At 49.6% G+C, this 16,940-nt stretch overlaps 1 protein-coding gene across 8 annotated transcripts in view; it reads left to right on the top strand.

The window, feature by feature from the left end:
- FAM83H (family with sequence similarity 83 member H) overlaps positions 1 to 16,940 on the top strand; it is a 41,142-nt gene that overhangs the window by 19,106 nt on the left and 5,096 nt on the right. For 6 of the 8 annotated variants that reach the window (XM_077351268.1, XM_077351265.1, XM_077351264.1 and 3 more), the window contains exons 2-4: positions 4,082 to 4,551; positions 14,884 to 15,048; positions 16,681 to 16,805. In XM_077351268.1, coding sequence (XP_077207383.1) covers positions 4,096 to 4,551; positions 14,884 to 15,048; positions 16,681 to 16,805 — 746 coding nt within the window. In that variant the 5' untranslated portion in view covers positions 4,082 to 4,095. Of the gene's footprint in view, positions 1 to 2,919; positions 3,077 to 3,349; positions 3,664 to 4,081; positions 4,552 to 14,883; positions 15,049 to 16,680; positions 16,806 to 16,940 lie in introns of those variants that run through there. The other 2 variants (XM_077351263.1, XM_077351266.1) reach the window with 2 other exon arrangements.

Here is a 16,940-nt window from a genome sequence, read left to right as displayed (position 1 = left end):
GGAAGCAATCTGTGTGTGTGTGTGTGTGTTTCTGTGTGTGAGAGGGGGGAGGGACCAGGAAGGACATCAGGGAAGTGAGTAATTAGTGGGAGTAGCAAGGGAGGAGAGGGGAGGGGAGGAATCTTTCTCCATGTGTGTGCATGTGTGCAGCACCAGCCCCCCCCCCCCTTTGTGGATGTTTTCCACATAAGGTATGAGAATCCTTGATGGAATTTTTTTTTTCTGTTGCTGTCCCTCATCTATCTAGGCAGGGTGCCAGAATTGGAATGATACCTGTCCACCTGCCTCTTCTGGGTGAATAAATTTTGCCAGCCTCCAGCACTCTGGCATTTTCTAGAGAAAAATAAAGTTGGGGAATACAACTACTTGGCTGGGAGGCTTTGAACAAAAAAATAGTCTCAAAGTCCTCTCAAGATTGCCAGTATATTTGGGTACCAAATTAAATTTTAACACTGAACATGGAGTTGTTCAGTCATCTGGTATGGAATTTTGGGTTGGGTAGCCATCAGTATGCTGATGACACCCAGCTCTATCTCCTTATAGATGGCTGCCCGGACTCTCCCCCGGAACCATTTGCCAGATGTTTGGAAGCAGTGACAGAATGGTTCGAGCAGAGTTGCCTGAAACTCAACCCCTCCAAGACGGAGGTCCTGTTTACACACCCTGGCAGGGAAGTGATGGTCACCTCCAGAATAGATTTCTGTAACACACTCTACACGGGCCTACCCTTATCTGTGATCCGGAGATTCCAGTGTGAGTCCTGCAGACTAACCCTGACTTAGTCTGCAGGACTCACACTGCTGCATTTTGGACCAATTGAATTTCTGGAGCAGTCTCAAGTATTGCATAGTGCAAGTTGCAGAAATCTAGTCTAGAGATGACTTTTGCATGGATCACCCAGCTAGGTCTGACAAGAGATGGGGAGCAAGCTATCCGGCTGGGCACAGATGAAAAAACGCTAGGTGAGCCAAATTTGGGATCTGGGCCTCTGCTGAAAGGGAAGTATCCAGTATCATGCCCAAGCACGATTGTAGACAATGGTTGCTCTGGCTTGAGCTGGATGGGGAGCAAAGTGGTTCCTGCCAGAGGCCACTTTTCCAAAAAAGAGGGGATGGGGCATTTAAGTAGTTTTCCACCAGTAGTGTTCTATGAATGGCATAGGAATGCTTAGCACTAAACAGCTGCGCACAGACAACTTCTGACAACTGTAGGGAATTTGTACCCTCTGAGTCCAGGCAACAGCTGGGATGGCAACTGGGACCATCTTGTGCAGATGCTTTGTCCATGGCTTTCACCTCTGCATCCAGCACTATGGCAAGGAGCTGGTATAGCAGAGACCACTTGGCTGCCTATGGCCCTCCAGAGGCTTCCTCTATAAGCAAAAGGGCTAGTGTGACTTCATTTTATTTGTGCATGTTCACCACTCTCCGAGGATGGGAAATCCAGAGTATACAAATTCCCTTAAGTTGTCAGAAGTTTTCTGTGCAAAGTGAATTAGGTTTCATATCATATCTTTCTTCCAGACTGGAGAGAGATGGAAGAAAATGAAATACCTGATTTACTTTCTGCAGCAGCCACATAAGAAATCCATTAGACCATAAGAAAAGCCTTGCAGGAACTGACCAAGGGCCCATCTAGTTCAGCAACTTGCCTTACATAGTAGCCATCCAGGGCCTTTGGGGGGGCCAACAACAGGGCTGAGAGACCAAGGCCTGGATTTTTATACCCTGTTTTTCACTACCCAAAGGAGTCTCAAAGCAGCTTACAAACACCTTTCCCTTCCTCTTCCCACAACAGACACCCTGGGAGGTAGGTGGGGCTGAGAGAGTTCTAAGGGAACTGCTCTGAGAACAGCCCTACCAGGACTGTGACTACCCCAAGTTCACCAAGCTGGATGCCTGTGGCAGAGGAGTAGGGAATGAAGCCCAGTTCTTCAGGCTAGAGGCCACCACTCTTAACCATAACACCATGCTGGCTGGATCAGTCCAGCATCTTGTCTCACATCATGGCCAATCAGTCCCTATAGAAGACCAACAAGATGGCAGAGAAGAAAAGTTGGTTCTTATATGTCGCTTTTCTCTACCCGAAGGAGTTTCAAAGCAGATTACAGTCACCTTCCCTTTCCTCTCCCCACAACAGACACCCTCTGGGGTAGGTGAGGCTGAGAGAGCCCTGGTATTACTGCTAGGTCAGAACAGTTTTATCAGTGCCGTGGGGAGCCCAAGGTCACCCATCTGGCTGCACGTGGGGGAGTGCAGAATTGAACCCGGCATGCCAGATTAGAAGTCAGCACTCCTAACCACTACACCAAACTGGCTCTCAAGAGACTACACCAAGAGACCCCCCTTGATGTTGTCTCCTGGCTCTGGGATTCAGAGGCTTTGTGCCTTTGAATGTGGAAGTTCTCCTCAGTCGTAGCTAACCAAGAACTTACCCCACGGGGTGTGTCCCCCTTTTTGGTGCCTTTTCCCCAGAGAGGAATAATGTGGGGATGGCAGCCATGCAGTCCACTGTAGGATCAGCTGAGCCCTGGGAGGGAGCACAGGCGCTGGGTGAGAGTGCCCGAAAGTGACCTGGGGCCATTGTAGCCCGTCTCTGGGTCGCTAGTGCTGAGTGCAGCAGGGGCCTGGCTTTGTGGGAGCTGGATCACAGAACCATAGAGTTGGAAGGGGCCACACAGGCCATCTAGTCCAACCCCCTGCTCAACACAGGATCAGCCCAAAGCATCCTAAAGCATCCAAGAAAAGTGTGTACCCAACCTTTGCTTGAGGATGCCAGTGAGGGGGAGCTCACCACCTCCTTAGGCAGCCTATTCCACTGCTGAACTACTCTGACTGTGAAAACATTTTTTCCTGATATCTAGCCTATATCGTTGTACTTGAAGTTTAAACCCATTACTGCGTGTCCTCTCCTCTGCAGTCAACGGGAACAGCATCCTGCCCTCCTCCAAATGACAACCTTTCAAATACTTAAAGACGGCTATCATGTCCCCTCTCAACCTCCTTCTCTCCAGGCTGAACATTCCCAAGTCCCTCAACCTATCTTCATAGGGCTTGGTCCCTTGGTTGCTCTAATGGTCAGTCTAGTCATTGTGTACTGCTCTTGCCAGTGTCGTATCTCTGTTCTCACAGTTGCACCCCAGGCATGCCCTGTGCACGTGTGTGTCTGTATGGGAAGGAACAAATCTTCTCAAGACGTTGCGATCCCAGCATGTTTCTATTGTCTGCACATGGACTCTGAGCTGCTCTACTCAAATCTGTCTTTGACCTTTGCACACTCCGTGTCATTCCCACAAATGCCACAGGAGTACTGCTGGAGTGAATCTGTAATCCAGGAAACTTGTAGAGAAAACACTCTGTTCCTGCTGCGGTCTGTTCAGACCTGTTGTTATCCAAAGGAATGTGCCAGCAAGGACCCTACAGCAGTGGTCCCCAATCTTTTTATCACCGGTGACCGGTCAACGCTTGGCAATTTTACTGAGGCCGGGGGGGGGGTAGTCTTTTGCTGAGGGATGTTGCTGCTGCCTGACCCTCTGCTCCACTTGCTTTCCCGCTGGTACCCCTGACTTCCCACTGCCTGCTGGGGAGGTGCTGCCAGCAGCAGCTGCGCAGTGCCACGCTGAGGGGGAGCCCCAGCCATGGTGGCTGCCGGAGACCACCAAAGGTGAGCCAGCAGCAGAGTGGCAGGGCAGCCCCCGAGGCAACAGCCAGGGGGGGAGGATGAGAAGGATCTGCGGCCTGGTACTGACTGGTCCACGGACTGGTCCCCGGACCGGGGTTGGGGACCACTGCCTTACAGCAAGGAGAGGCCTTTCCTTGTGGGTGAAGAAAGGTATCATGGAGTGGGGGATTGTTATGACCACAGAATGGGAAATAGGAAATGTGTGCCTAGTGTGAGATGAAAATTTGGGCCCTAACCTTCACCTGTCTGGAATTTGCATCTTGGAATCCCTGCTGGCCAGTTGAAAGAGTTGCTCAGCTTCCCGAGTGCTGATGCACAGGCCCATGGGAGTGGAATGGGCACCTGCTCGGTGGCTTCTTGTCTTCCTGTGTCCTACAGATTTCTCTTGTTGTCTTTGCAGTGTCCTCTGCCATTATGGCTCGCCGCTCACAGAGTTCATCACAGGGGGACAACCCCCTGGACCCCAACTACCTTCCTCCACACTACAAGGAATATTATCGTCTGGCCTTGGACAAGCTGGCTGAGGACGGTGAAGAGAGCTACCGTCAGTTCCTGGCTGAAGAAGGAGCCCCAGACTTTCTCTGTGCTTCTGAGGTGGAACACATCATCCGGAACCTGCAGAAGCCCCAATATGCCAGCCAGGAGGGTGCGGGCAGCACAGACTCTGGCCCAGGTGACACGGATGTTGATGGCTCTTCTGGGACTTACTGGCCAATGAACTCTGACCTGGCTGTCCCAGAGCTGGATCTTGGCTGGCCAATGGTCTTTGGCTTTCGAGGGACTGAGGTGACCACCTTGGTGCAGCCTCCACCACCAGAAAACCCCAGCATCAAGGAGGAAGCCCGCAGGATGATTCGAGCTGCACAGCAGGTGAGTTCCAAGGCGTGGATGCTGAGATACAAAACCCAGATGTTTTAGATCCTGGCCACTCTTACCCAGTTTTCCCCTTGGAGCCCTCAGGGGTTCTGTGACTGCCTTACTTCCTACCCTTAGAGGTGGCCAGGGAAAAGGCCAAATGTCCCCACCCCTATGCAGCACTTCTGTGGCATCTGGGGGAAAATGGGCTTGCCTGAGTTAAAGCTGTCTTCCTGAGGCAGCAGGTGTTTCAGGATTTCTGACAACATACATCAGAACCAAGATCTTGTCTCCACTTCTTACATCTTCTGAGGTGCACAATCCATGCACATTTAAAACCAAACAGCGCATGCCTTCCCCCTTGAGTTCCTACAAAGGCTTTCCATGGCTCTCTGATTCCGGACTGACCTGTTGGGCAGTTTTTTTCTTCCCAGGCTACTGCCCCCGTTATCCTGAGCACTGACATATTGACATCATCAGCATAAAGTCGGGGGTCTGCCCCATGCGGAAGGGGAATTTCCACTGCTGCCAGGTACTCTCCAAATGCAGCACGATACAGTGGAGTCCGGTTAAAAGCACCCTTAAAAATAAAATATTAATTGGGGTTTATTTTATTTATTTATTTATTTATAATTTGATCTCTATAATGCTGCTCCCAGCGAACTGGCTCATGGTGGTTCACAGCACACATATATAAACATAGTTACATAAAAGTCTTATGACAATAAAATCCCTAAATCTTAACCCAATAAAATATTTATTTATTTATTTACTCACCCATGAGTCATCAAGAAGAAGAGTTGGTTCCTATATGCCGTTTTTCTCTATCCGGAGTCTCCATGCGGCTTACAGTCGCCTTCCCTTTCCTCTCCCCACAACAGACACCCTGTGAAGTGGGTGAAGATGAGAAAGCCCTGAGATTATTGAAGAAGAAGAGTTGGTTCTTATATGCCATTTTTCCCTACCCGAAGGAATCTCAAGGCAGCTTACATTCACCTTCCCTTTCCTTTCCCCACCACAGACAACCTGTGAGGGAGGTGAGGCAGATGTTGTTGATTGTGCCTGGCCTCAGCCAAATGCCTGGTGGAAGAGCTCCCTTTTGCAGGCCCTCCGGAACTGTTTTAGTCCTGTCAGGGCCCTGATCTCCTCTGGGAGCTCATTCCACCAGGTGGGAGCCAAGACAGAGAAGGCTCTGGCCCTAGTTGAGGCCAGGCGGACTTCTTTAGGGCCATTAAATTTGTTAAACATTTATTAGGTGACCATATGTGATCATGTTGATCCACCCATCCACTCCCTAAATGGCCAATGATGGGCCTGGGGGGGGGATGGGAAGGGGAGGTGACCCGTGTGTGTTTGTGTGTGTGTGGACAGCTATGCTTCCCAACCATATTCTCTACAATCATGCCACTTCAGAGGTTTCTTGAAGCCTGAAGAATGTTTCAGGGTTTCTCAACAGTAAAAAAGTTGAGAAAGCCTGCTATCCTTATCCATGGTTCCTCTATATATTTGTGAAATCCCCCTGTGGGAGGAGCGTGTCTGGGGTGTCCGGCCTTGAATTCAGTGCACCCTGATTGGGCTGGCCCCTACGCTCAGTGCCCTCGTTAGCAGCCTCCCTCACAGGATGCCTATTATGGGGTGAGGAAAAGAAGGCAATTTTAAACTGCTTAGATACACCTGAGGCCTGCTGGGTAAGTGTGGACCATTCCAAGTTCTCACAGAGCTCTCAGCCCCACCTCTCTCACAGGGTGTGTGTTATGGGGAGAGGAAGGAAAGGTGCTCTCACAGCCCCACATTCCTCACAGGGTGTCTGTTATGGGGAGAGGAAGGAAAGGTGATTTTAAACTGCTTAGAGACACCTGAGGCCTGCTGGATGACTGGGGACCATTCCCAGTTCTCTCAGAACTCTCACAGCCCTACATCCCTCACAGGGTGTCTGTTATGGGGAGAGGAAGCAAAGGTGATTTTAAACCACTTAGGATACATGAGGCCTGCTGAGTCATTCCCAGTTCTCTCAGACATCTCACAGCCCCACATCCCTCACAGGGTGTCTGTGAACCATTCCAAGTTCTCTCAGAGCTCTCAGCCCCACCACCCTCACAGTTTGTCTGTTGTGGGGAGATGAAGGGAAAAGGTGTTTGTAAACCACTTTGTGTATCCTTTTGGTAGTAAACAGCAGGCTACAAAAATCTAGCCCTTCTTCTAAGGGGCAACAGTGAAAGAAGCATATTATATCAACAGTAAAAAAATGGAGACAGAAGGAGCCGGGCCACAGAACTGGGAGGAATTGGTTGCCATGTAATCTTCCCCTAAGAAGAGTCTCCAGTCTTCTTTTCCCTTCACATATCCGAAGACATGGCTCTTGAAAGCTCATCTGTAACCACTTTGCCACAATTCCCAAAGCTCAGTCCTCTCTCACACTCAACTAACATTCCAAACCACAGGTTCTTGACACCCATACCCATGCCCTCATTTGTCACCATGCCACCATGCCCTTGACTCAAACGGTGCCATGGTATACAGGGGCGTTCTGGGAGAAGAAGAGGGAATTGAGATGACTAGAGCGAGTCATAGAATCATAGAGTTGGAAGAGGCCATACAGGCCATCTAGTCCAACCCCCTGTTCAACGCAGGATCAGCCCTAAGCATCCTAAAGCATCCAAGAAAAGTGTGTATCCAACCTTTGCTTGGAGACTGACAGTGAGGGGGAGCTCACCACCTCCTTAGGCAGCCTATTCCACTGCTGAACTAGTCTGACTGTGAAAATTTTTTTCCTGATATCTAGCCTATATCGTTGTACTTGAAGTTTAAACCCATTACTGCATGTCCTCTCTTCTGCAGCCAACAGAAACAGCATCCTGCCCTCCTCCAAGTGACAACCTTTCAAATACTTAAAGAGGGCTATCATGTCTCCTCTCAACCTCCTTTTCTCCAGGCTGAACATTCCCAAGTCCCTCAACCTATCTTCATAGGGCTTGGTCCCTTGGCCCCAGATCATCTTCGTCGCTCTCCTCTGTACCCTTTCAATTTTATCTACGTCCTTCTTGAAATGAGGCCTCCAGAACTGCACACAGTACTCCAGGTGTGGTCTGACCAGTGCCGTATACAATGGGACTATGACATCTTGTGATTTTGATGTGATGCCCCTGTTGATACAACCCAAAATGGCATTTGCCTTTTTTACCGCTGCATCACACTGCCTGCTCATGTTTAGTTTACAATCCACAAGTACCCCAAGGTCTCGTTCACACACAGTGTTACCTAGAAGCGTATCCCCCATCCAGTAGGCATGTGTGGCGGAAGAATCAGGACAAGGCTGTAAGAACATCTTATCGTATGTTTATGAGGGCGCATGAGAGGCAGTAGATACAAACTTAAATGGACTCCGGGGAATGGTAGAGGACAGGAAGGCCTGGAGGATCATTGTCCATGCGGTTGCGATGGGTCGGACACGACTTTGCACCTAACCACAACAACAACATGAGATGGCAGTGAAAATGGCGAAACGTGATTTTTTTTGCCGCAGAAATTGCGTCCGCAAGCTCTCACCCGGCCCAGTTATTTAGGTTAGTTCGGTCTCTTACCGCCCTCAAGAAAGGGCGCCAAAACATTAGGAAATTGGATTTAGGCTGTGAGGCATTAGCGAACTATTTTGCAGATAAAGTCTTGTTGTTCCACCTCGAACTTCCTGCTACAATTGATTCAATAAATGAACTGGAGGCCTGTTGGCTGCCTTTTGGGGTGATGTTTGATGGCTTCAGGTGGCTCTCTTTACCCGAAGTGGACAGATTCCTGGGGAAGGTGAGGACTACCACTTGCCCCCTTGATCCCTGTCAGTCTTGGCTTCTCAAAGGAGGAGGCCTTCAGATAGGAGAGCGGCTCATGGAAATTGTCAACTGCTCTCTTCAATCCAGAGAGTTTCTGGAGCTACTTAAGGGGGTGGTGGTTTGTCCTGTCCTTAAGAAGCCATTGCTGGACCCGCGGGACCCCGCCAGCTACTGAACAGTCTCACACTTGGCATTTCTGGGGAAGGTAGTTGAAAGGGCTGCAGTGGACCAGTTCCTGGCGTTCCTGGAGCGCTTGACCCATACCAGTCTGGCTTCTATCCTGGCTATGGGGTGGTGATGGTGCTGGTCACCCTGACAGATGATCTCAGTCGCCAGCTGGATCGGGGCAGCTCAGCTGTGCTGGTTCTGTTAGACCTGTCAGCCGCGTTCACGTGGTTGACCATGAACTGCTGGCTAGCCGCCTCGCCGGGACAGGGATACGGGGCACAGCCTTGAGCTGGATACATTCTCCTAAACCGGACCCAGAGGGGGGAGGAGTTATTGAGACCTATTTGGCTCCCTTGTGGGGTCCCGCAGGGCTCGGTTCTATCCCCCACCTTGTTTAACATCTTTATGTGCATTGGTTACCAGTTGCTATCTGGATCCGGTTTAAGGTGCTGGTACTTACATTTAAGGCCCTCCATGGTCTGAGACCCACATACCTGATGGACCGCCTTTAATGTCCCCCGCAGGGCTTTACACTGAACAAATTTTCTGGTCATTCCTGGCCCCTGGGAAGCGTGCCTGGCCTTGACCAGGGCCAGGACCTTCTTGTTCCTGGCCCCTACCTGGTGGAATGAGCTCCCGGAAGAGCTACGAGTCCTGCAGGAGCTCTCTGCGTCCAGCAGGGCCTGCAAGATGGAGCTCTTCGGCCAGGTTTATGGTTGAGGCTGGCGCTCTGAAGAAGACCTAGACCCCCCATTGGGCTACTATCGGCAGATTAAAGAGTAAATATCAACCACCCCTGGGCCTATTATTGCATAGGATTTGCCACAGAGCATCTTGGTGGTTTACGTATAGACTGTTGTGTTTTATTGCTTGGGTTTTAAATTGTTTTACGGGAATTTTATTGGGGTTTTTATCGACATTGTTATCCGCCACGAGCCTTCATGGAAGTGGCAGGCTAAAAATTCAATAAATAAATAAATACTCTAGAATCATAGAATAATAATTGGAAGGGACCTCATGGGTCATCTAGTCCAAACCCCTGCACTATGCAGGACACTCACATCCCAATCGCTCATCTACTGTAACCTGCCCCCTCTTAGCCTTCACAGAATCAGCCTCTCCGTCAGATGGCTATCTAGCCTCTGTTTAAAAATTTCCAAAGATGGAGAACCCACCACCTCCCGAAGAAACCTGTTCCACTGAGAAACCGCTCTGTCAGGAACTTCTTCCGGATGTTCAGATGGAATTTCTTTTTAATTTTGAATTAATTTCATTCCATTCGTCCTGGTCTGTCCCTCTAGGGCAGTGGTCCCCAACCCCCCTGCGGGGCCACGAAGGCCTCAGCGCCGGGCTGCGGCTCCCTCTCCCCGCCCCCCCGCAGCGAGAAGCTCGCCCGGCCGCGAGGAAATCGGCCGCGGAAGCAGCCGATTAGCTTGCAGCCCGGCAAGCTTCTTGCTTCTGGGGGGGGGGGAGGGAGAGGGAGCCGCGGACGCTGGCATACTGAATCAAGAAGCTTGCCGGGCCGCAAGCTAAACGGGTGCTTCGGCAGGGTGAGGGAGCCGCAGCCGCCGGCATGCCAGCTGCACAAACGTGTACATGCGGCATTTTTGCACATGCACGCTTGCACAGCCACACGTGAGCGTTTGCGCCCCTGCCGGACGCAAACGCGCATGCGTGGCAAGTCTGCACATGCGCGTTTGCTAAGACCCTGTTCCCACCCTTTCCAAGCCTCAAAGTTGCCTAGTGGCCTCCTCTGCTCACCACCGGAACCAAAATCCAGATTGCTACTTTGGCAGGTGGGAGCTAGGCCCCTGTCCCCACCTTTCCCCAAGCCCCGAAGCTGCCCAGTGACATTCATTCATTCATATATATCACTGCCCTTCCTGGGAGATTGGTTTGAGCAGCACAACGTTATACAGTAAATACATATATTGAAACAGGCATTCATTAAAATATATTAAAACAATTACCAATAGAAACAACATTCAGAATCTCCTTCTATACCAGTATGAGTCAGCTGTTGCCTGGAATGCTTCTTTTATCCCAGTGGAGGCACTTGCAGGAGGGGCCCGACTCAATGGTGTTGCTATTTATTGACTCCAAACAAATGCCTGGCAGAAGGTCTCTGTATTGCAAGCCCTTTCAAACTGAGCCAAACTGGGAACAAAATCCAGGCCACTTTGAGGGCTGGTAGCTAGGCCCCTGTTCCTATGCCCCCCCAGCCACTGACCATCACTCTTTGGGTGCAGTTTTCTAGCCAGTTCCCTATCCACCTAACCATCCAAAAATTCAGTCTACAGTCCTCCAGTTTACCCATCAGAACATCATGGAAAACTTTGTCAAAAGCTTTACTGAAATCTAAGTAAACAATATCCACTGAGTTTCCATATAATAAGCCCATCACTCAGTCAGAGAAGGAAACCAGATTGGTCTGACAGAACTTGTTGGAGAAAAATCCTTGCTGACTTCCCCAGATCAACAAATTGTTCTCCAGATGATCACCCCTCCCCCTTAAAATCTGCTCCATTATCTTCCCTGTAATTGAGGTCAGACTCACTGGCCTGTAGTTACCAGGGTCATCTCTCCACCCTTTTTGAAGATTGGGGTAACATTTCCTCTCCTCCATTGGCTATATATTCCCACTGTCATGAAGGGAGTTCTTAGTCTGACAAAGAGTGCTTGCACTCTAAAGCTCACGCCTTGAATAAATCTATGTTGATAAGTTGCTACTGGACTCTGATTTTACAATAATTCTATAAACAATATAATACCACTACAATGCCAAGCTCCAGGAATACAATCAGATGTGGGGTGTGGGGAATAGCAGCTTCCACAATATCCTAACAGGTTACAGGGGTAGTAAAACTGCAGCCCTCCAGATGTCCATGGACTACAATTCCCATGAATTGTAGTCCATGGACATGGACTACAACACGGTGGGCCTGCTTTTCTCAGTGCGTCGAAGCCTTTCCCCCACCCCCCTCCCCGCTCAAGGTTTTGGCTTCGGCGGCAGGAAAGGAGCATGGGAATTGTAGTCCATGGACACCTGGAGGGCCATAGTTAGACTACCCCTGGGAAGAAGAAGAGTTGGTTCTTATATGCTTTTCTCTACCCAAAGGAGTCTCAAAGTGGCTTACATTCGCCTTCCTTTTCCTCTCCCCACAACAGACACGCTGCAAGGGAGGGAGGCTGAGAGAGCCCAGACATTACTGAAGAACACGGATTTGTTATTATATGGCACTTTTCTGTACCAGAAGGAGTCTCAAAGCGGCTCACAATCACCATCCCTTCCTCTCCCCACAACAGACAACCTGTGAGGTGGGTGAGGCTGAGAGAGCCCTGTGATTCCTGATCGGATACAACAGCTTTATCAGTGCCATGGCAAACCCAAGGTCACCCAGCTGGCTGCATGTGGGGGAGTGCAGAATAGAATCCGGCTCGCCAGATTAGAAGTCCGCACTCTTACACCAAATCAGCAAATATGAAACAGGTCTCTTGTCTAATGGAGCCAGTTGGGCCACTGTTATCAGAGTTCAAATACAAGTTCCCAATCAAAGGTTCAAAGAGGTTTATATGCCAAAGTGTTTGCAATTTATATATCTCTTAGCTTTTCTCAGTAAGCTTCTATACAAAACACCTTTTGTTTCTCACTCTGGCATATTAAAATGGATGAATGGCACACCACAATTACTAGATTAAAATTAAATTACTGTAACATAAGATATATGCAATGCACCAAAATTCCCTGTGCCACCCCCCTTTCATGAGATGATATGCATAGTGTTCTTCTACAGTGCTTCTTCACACCCCTGCAATTAGAAGAAGAAGAAGAAGAAGAGTTGGTTCTTATATGCCGCTTTTCTCTACCCGAAGGAGACTCAAAGCGGCTTACAGTCGCCTTCCCATTCCTCTCCCCACAACAGACACCCTGTGGGGTGGGTGAGGCTGAGAGAGCCCTGATATCACTGCTCGGTCAGAACAGTTTTATCAGTGCCGTGGCGAGCCCAAGGTCACCCAGCTGGTTGCATGTGGGGGAGCGCAGAATCGCACCCGGCATGCCAGATTAGAAGTCTGCACTCCTAACCACTACACCAAACTGGCTCTCTGAAATTACAGCAGTAATTTCAAAAGAATACATCATTATAGAAAACCTGGCCAGTTCAAAAACTTAAAGTTTTTAAAATTTGCTCTCCTGAAATCCAGCCTATATGTGTGACTACATACAGCTTTTCTCTTCCCCAAGATCATAAAATCCAAAATCACATGGTCACTACTACCAAGCACACCCACAACTTTTACTTTGTTAACCAGTTCTTCCCTATTGGTAAGAATCAAGTCTAAAATAGTAAGCCCACTGGTTGACCTTTCCATTTTCTGGAAAAGCAAGACAAGTCAAGAATTGATTGGACTTTCTGTTTTTAGCAGAGCTGGTCTTCCAACAGATATCTGGGTAACCGAAATCTCCCATGACCATTAGGTCCTGTCTCTTTGAGAACTTTGTAATCTGGTCTAGGAGCATCTCATCCAAGTCCTCTGCCTGGCCTGGCAGTCTAGAGCAGACCACCACCATAATACCGCTATTATTTCCTACTCCTTTTATTTTTATCCAAAGGCTCTCAGCTAAACTCTCATGCTCAGGAACATATATTTCCTCACAAGTATATATATTCTTAACATCTAGTGGCTGATCCTGCCTTGAGCAGGGGATGGGACTAGATGGCCTGGATGGCCCCTTCCCACTCTAGGTTTCTATGATTGGCGACTGTATCAGTCCTTGACAATGAGTGCAATCCACTGACTCTTGCAAGTCCTGCTTTCCCATGTGATATTGGGTCTGTCTTGAATCCTTAGCAGGGAGCCCTATGACAGGCAGCATCACAGGTCTGCTCAGGACCCATTCCTCCCACACAACAAGGGCAAGTGATTGGCAGCGTCTTTGCTGCTCACCAAAAACTGTTATTTGGGCTTCTGAATAAATGATTTTTCGGTGGAGGTTTGAATTGAGCATCCCCCCCCCCTTCTGTGCTGACAACAGGCAGGGAGAGGGAAATTAGACAGTGGCTTCCCAGTCATACCTCAGCTGATCTTTATATAAATACAAAGAGATTTAGCAAAAGAGAATGGGATGGTCAAGTGGGAAACAGATTTTGAGGTTTTAAATGCTAGAGAAACTCCAGGGAGAAGACTCCTGGAGATTGCCAGGAAACACTTCTCTTACCTGAGCTGACACCATCAGTGGGTGGAAAGTGAAGTGATTAAAGCCTCCTGGCAGCAAGGAAAAAGGTCTCTTTGGCATAGGGTCCATCAGGGCTACTTCATGAGGCCTGACTGTTGTCTAAGCTCTGATGCCAGGGAGGAGCCACCTCTTTGCTTGGCCTCCTTGCTCAGTCCTCGGTGGGCAGAGAGCCACACCATGGAGATCCGAAAGGATGAGCACTGCTGCACCCTTTGCTTGCAGGATGCAGGAACAGGGGTGGGAAGGCTGGGTTCTGCCCCTGGCTCCAAATCTGTTCCAGATGCTGCTGAGGTGACTCAGCCCCAGCAAGATTGAGCATGCATCTTCGTCTTCTTTGCCTCTGCTGCAGCTGAGAGCAGACAGAAAGGCATACAGAACACTGCCATTTTTTAAAAGTATTTCAGCATAATAAAGCTGAGAAGAGGTGAACTGTGGCAGCTGGCCTCACAGGTAGACCTGGCTGGGCATGAACTGGAAGCCTTGCAATAGAGCAGTAGTTCTCAACCTTTCTAATGCTGTGACTCTTTAATGCAGTTCCTCATGTTGTGGTGACCCCCCGACCATGAAATTATGCAAGTGCTTTCACCGAAATTAAACTGAAACTGACCAAATGGCATGAAGATCCCTTGTTCATGATTGTAAATAAATTGTTTTTTTCCTGGGGTTTCTCAGTTCAGTTCTGCCTCTTGTCCCACCATGCCCATCTCGCTCTTTTCCGCTGCTCCAGACAGACAAATGCTCTATCTTGATTTACCCTGGAGGCTGTTAAGTGGATGGCACACACACACACACACCCGGCGAAGCTGCTTGCCCTGTTGCGACCCCTGTGAAAGGGGTCCTGACCCCCAGGTTGAGAACCACTGCACTAGAGTCTGCCACATCAGTGCCTTCCAAGAGAGTAGGAGGCACTATCCAAAACACAATTTGGCCTCTTCAAGCGAGGACAAACCATGGCCTCCCTGTGCAGAGGGGTTCCCTCGCAGTAATCCTGTTGTAGGTTTCCTCTTCTGCCAGCTTTTCTTGCATGAGTATCTCCCAAGAACGCCTGGCCTGGAGATGAGCAGGCAGGGAGTCTGGATGCATCTGGAATGTTCTCTTGTCATTTACTTTTCTTCTCAGGTTGTTGCCATAGTGATGGATGTTTTCACGGATGTGGACCTGCTGAGTGAGGTCCTGGATGCGGCTGCCCGCAGAGTGCCTGTCTACATCCTGCTGGATGAGATGAATGCCAAGCTCTTCCTGGACATGGCTGCCAAATGCAGAGTGAACTTGAACTATGTGGAAGTGAGTGCACAGTGGGGGCAGGTCTGGAAAGACATCAAGTAGGTCGGCCAGAAAGGCACCATAATGACCGGGAAGCTAGCTCCCCATTGGTGACTCCCAATTTGGGCTGCCTTCCCTGTTCCCAGACCAGCATGAGCAGTACTCCATTTCCCTGTTTCTAGGGGTGGTATTTTCACCTCACCTGCTTTGACATGCATCCTTAGGCCTTCCATGCCTAGAGAAGCTCAAGAGCCTTCCCTGACACTGGGAGCCCCTTCTGTATGAAAACCAGCCAAAGACTGCTTCCTCCAGGAGCACCAAACACCACACAGTTGATTTCCCTGGTCTGTTTATCCCGGAGGAGATGACTGAGAGGAGATCTGATAACCATCTTCAAGTATTTAAAAGGGTGCCATATAGAGCAGAGGTCTCCAACCCCCGGTCTGCGGCCCAGTACCGGGCCATTAAGGCCATGGTATCGGGCCATTAAGGCCATGGTATCGGGCCGCCAGCGGCCGCACCTGCCTTCCCCTCCCCCTGCAGCGAGAGGGGGGAAGAGGCAGGTGCGGCCACTGGCACACCTGCGAGGCAAACACGCATGTGCAGTTGCAGCGCATGCGTGTTTGCGCCCCCTGCTGGCGAAAACGCGCACGCGCGGCTGTTCTGCGCATGCAAGTTAGCGCCACCTAGTGGCGAAAACGCGCATGCGCTGCAACTGCGCGTGCACGTTTACGTGCAGCTGCTGTGGCCGGGCCACCGGCTCTCTCCCACTCTCGGAGGCGGTCCCCGACTGCAAGAAGGTTGGGGACCGCTGATATAGAGGATGGAGCAGAGTTGTTCTCTCTTGCCCTGGAGGGACAGACGAGAATGAATGGGATGAAATCAATTCAAAAGAAATTCCATCTGAACATCCAGAAGAAGTTCCTGACAGTGAGAGCGGTTTCTCAGTGGAACAGGCTTCCTCGGGAGGTGGTGGATTCTCCATCTTTGGTAATTTTTAAGCAGAAGCTGGAGAGCCATCTGACGGAGAGGCTGATTCTGTGAAGATTCAAGGGGGTGGCAAGTTACAGTGGATGAGCAATAGGGCTGTGAGTATCCTGCATCATACAGGGGGTTGGACTAGATGACCCAGGAGGTTCCTTCCAACTTTATGATTCTGTGATTCTATGATCACACAGAACTTTTACCTCTATGTTTATTCAGAAGCAAGTTCTCCTATATTCAGGAGCGTTCAGGCCAACAATTTTAGCCATAGCATTTCTACAAGAAAAGTGAATTGAAGCTAAGAAATAAATTCTGGGGGAAATGAGGACATTTCATAGTGAAATTAAACTGTAATAGAAGTGCTAACTTGGCTTTTACTCTGACAGTACAGAGTATAGCATGCTGGCTTGGGGAGAGGGAGGTCTTTTCTCTATCAAATAAAATGTTTAACCCAGCCCTCTTGAACTGGGCATGAAGTCTGAGGAGGTGGGGGAGGGAATTTAGAAGACCAGAAGGCTATGAATGGAGACTCAGGGAGTCAGTATGGTTTTCCTGGGAGTGGAGAGCAAGCAGATATCAGTGGGCCCTGAAAGTCTGATAGCCAGCTGAAGAGGAAAGATGTCATTGCTTTTTGGAATTTCCCTGCTTGAGCTCTTTGTTGCTTTGCAGTTCCTGCGGGTGCGAACAGTGTCTGGTCCCACCTACTATGGTCGCACAGGGATGTCATTCAAGGGGCATGTGAAGGAGAAGTTCCTGCTGGTGGACTGCATGGTGGTGCTGAGTGGCAGCTACAGGTGAGGACCTGGGTTTACGCTTTTGCATGGGTTTGCACTTTTGCCTCTACAACACATGATGGTGAAGATACCCAGATGGGCAGGGGGAGGGAAACATGATTTAATGAGGAAGGAACTTAGGAGGGGATGTGTATG

Source organism: Paroedura picta, chromosome 9 (genome assembly GCF_049243985.1).
Source record: "Paroedura picta isolate Pp20150507F chromosome 9, Ppicta_v3.0, whole genome shotgun sequence".
Lineage (NCBI taxonomy): Eukaryota > Metazoa > Chordata > Lepidosauria > Squamata > Gekkonidae > Paroedura > Paroedura picta.
The sequence above is the reverse complement of the archived record's forward strand: the minus strand, read 5'-3'. Positions and strand labels throughout refer to the sequence as shown.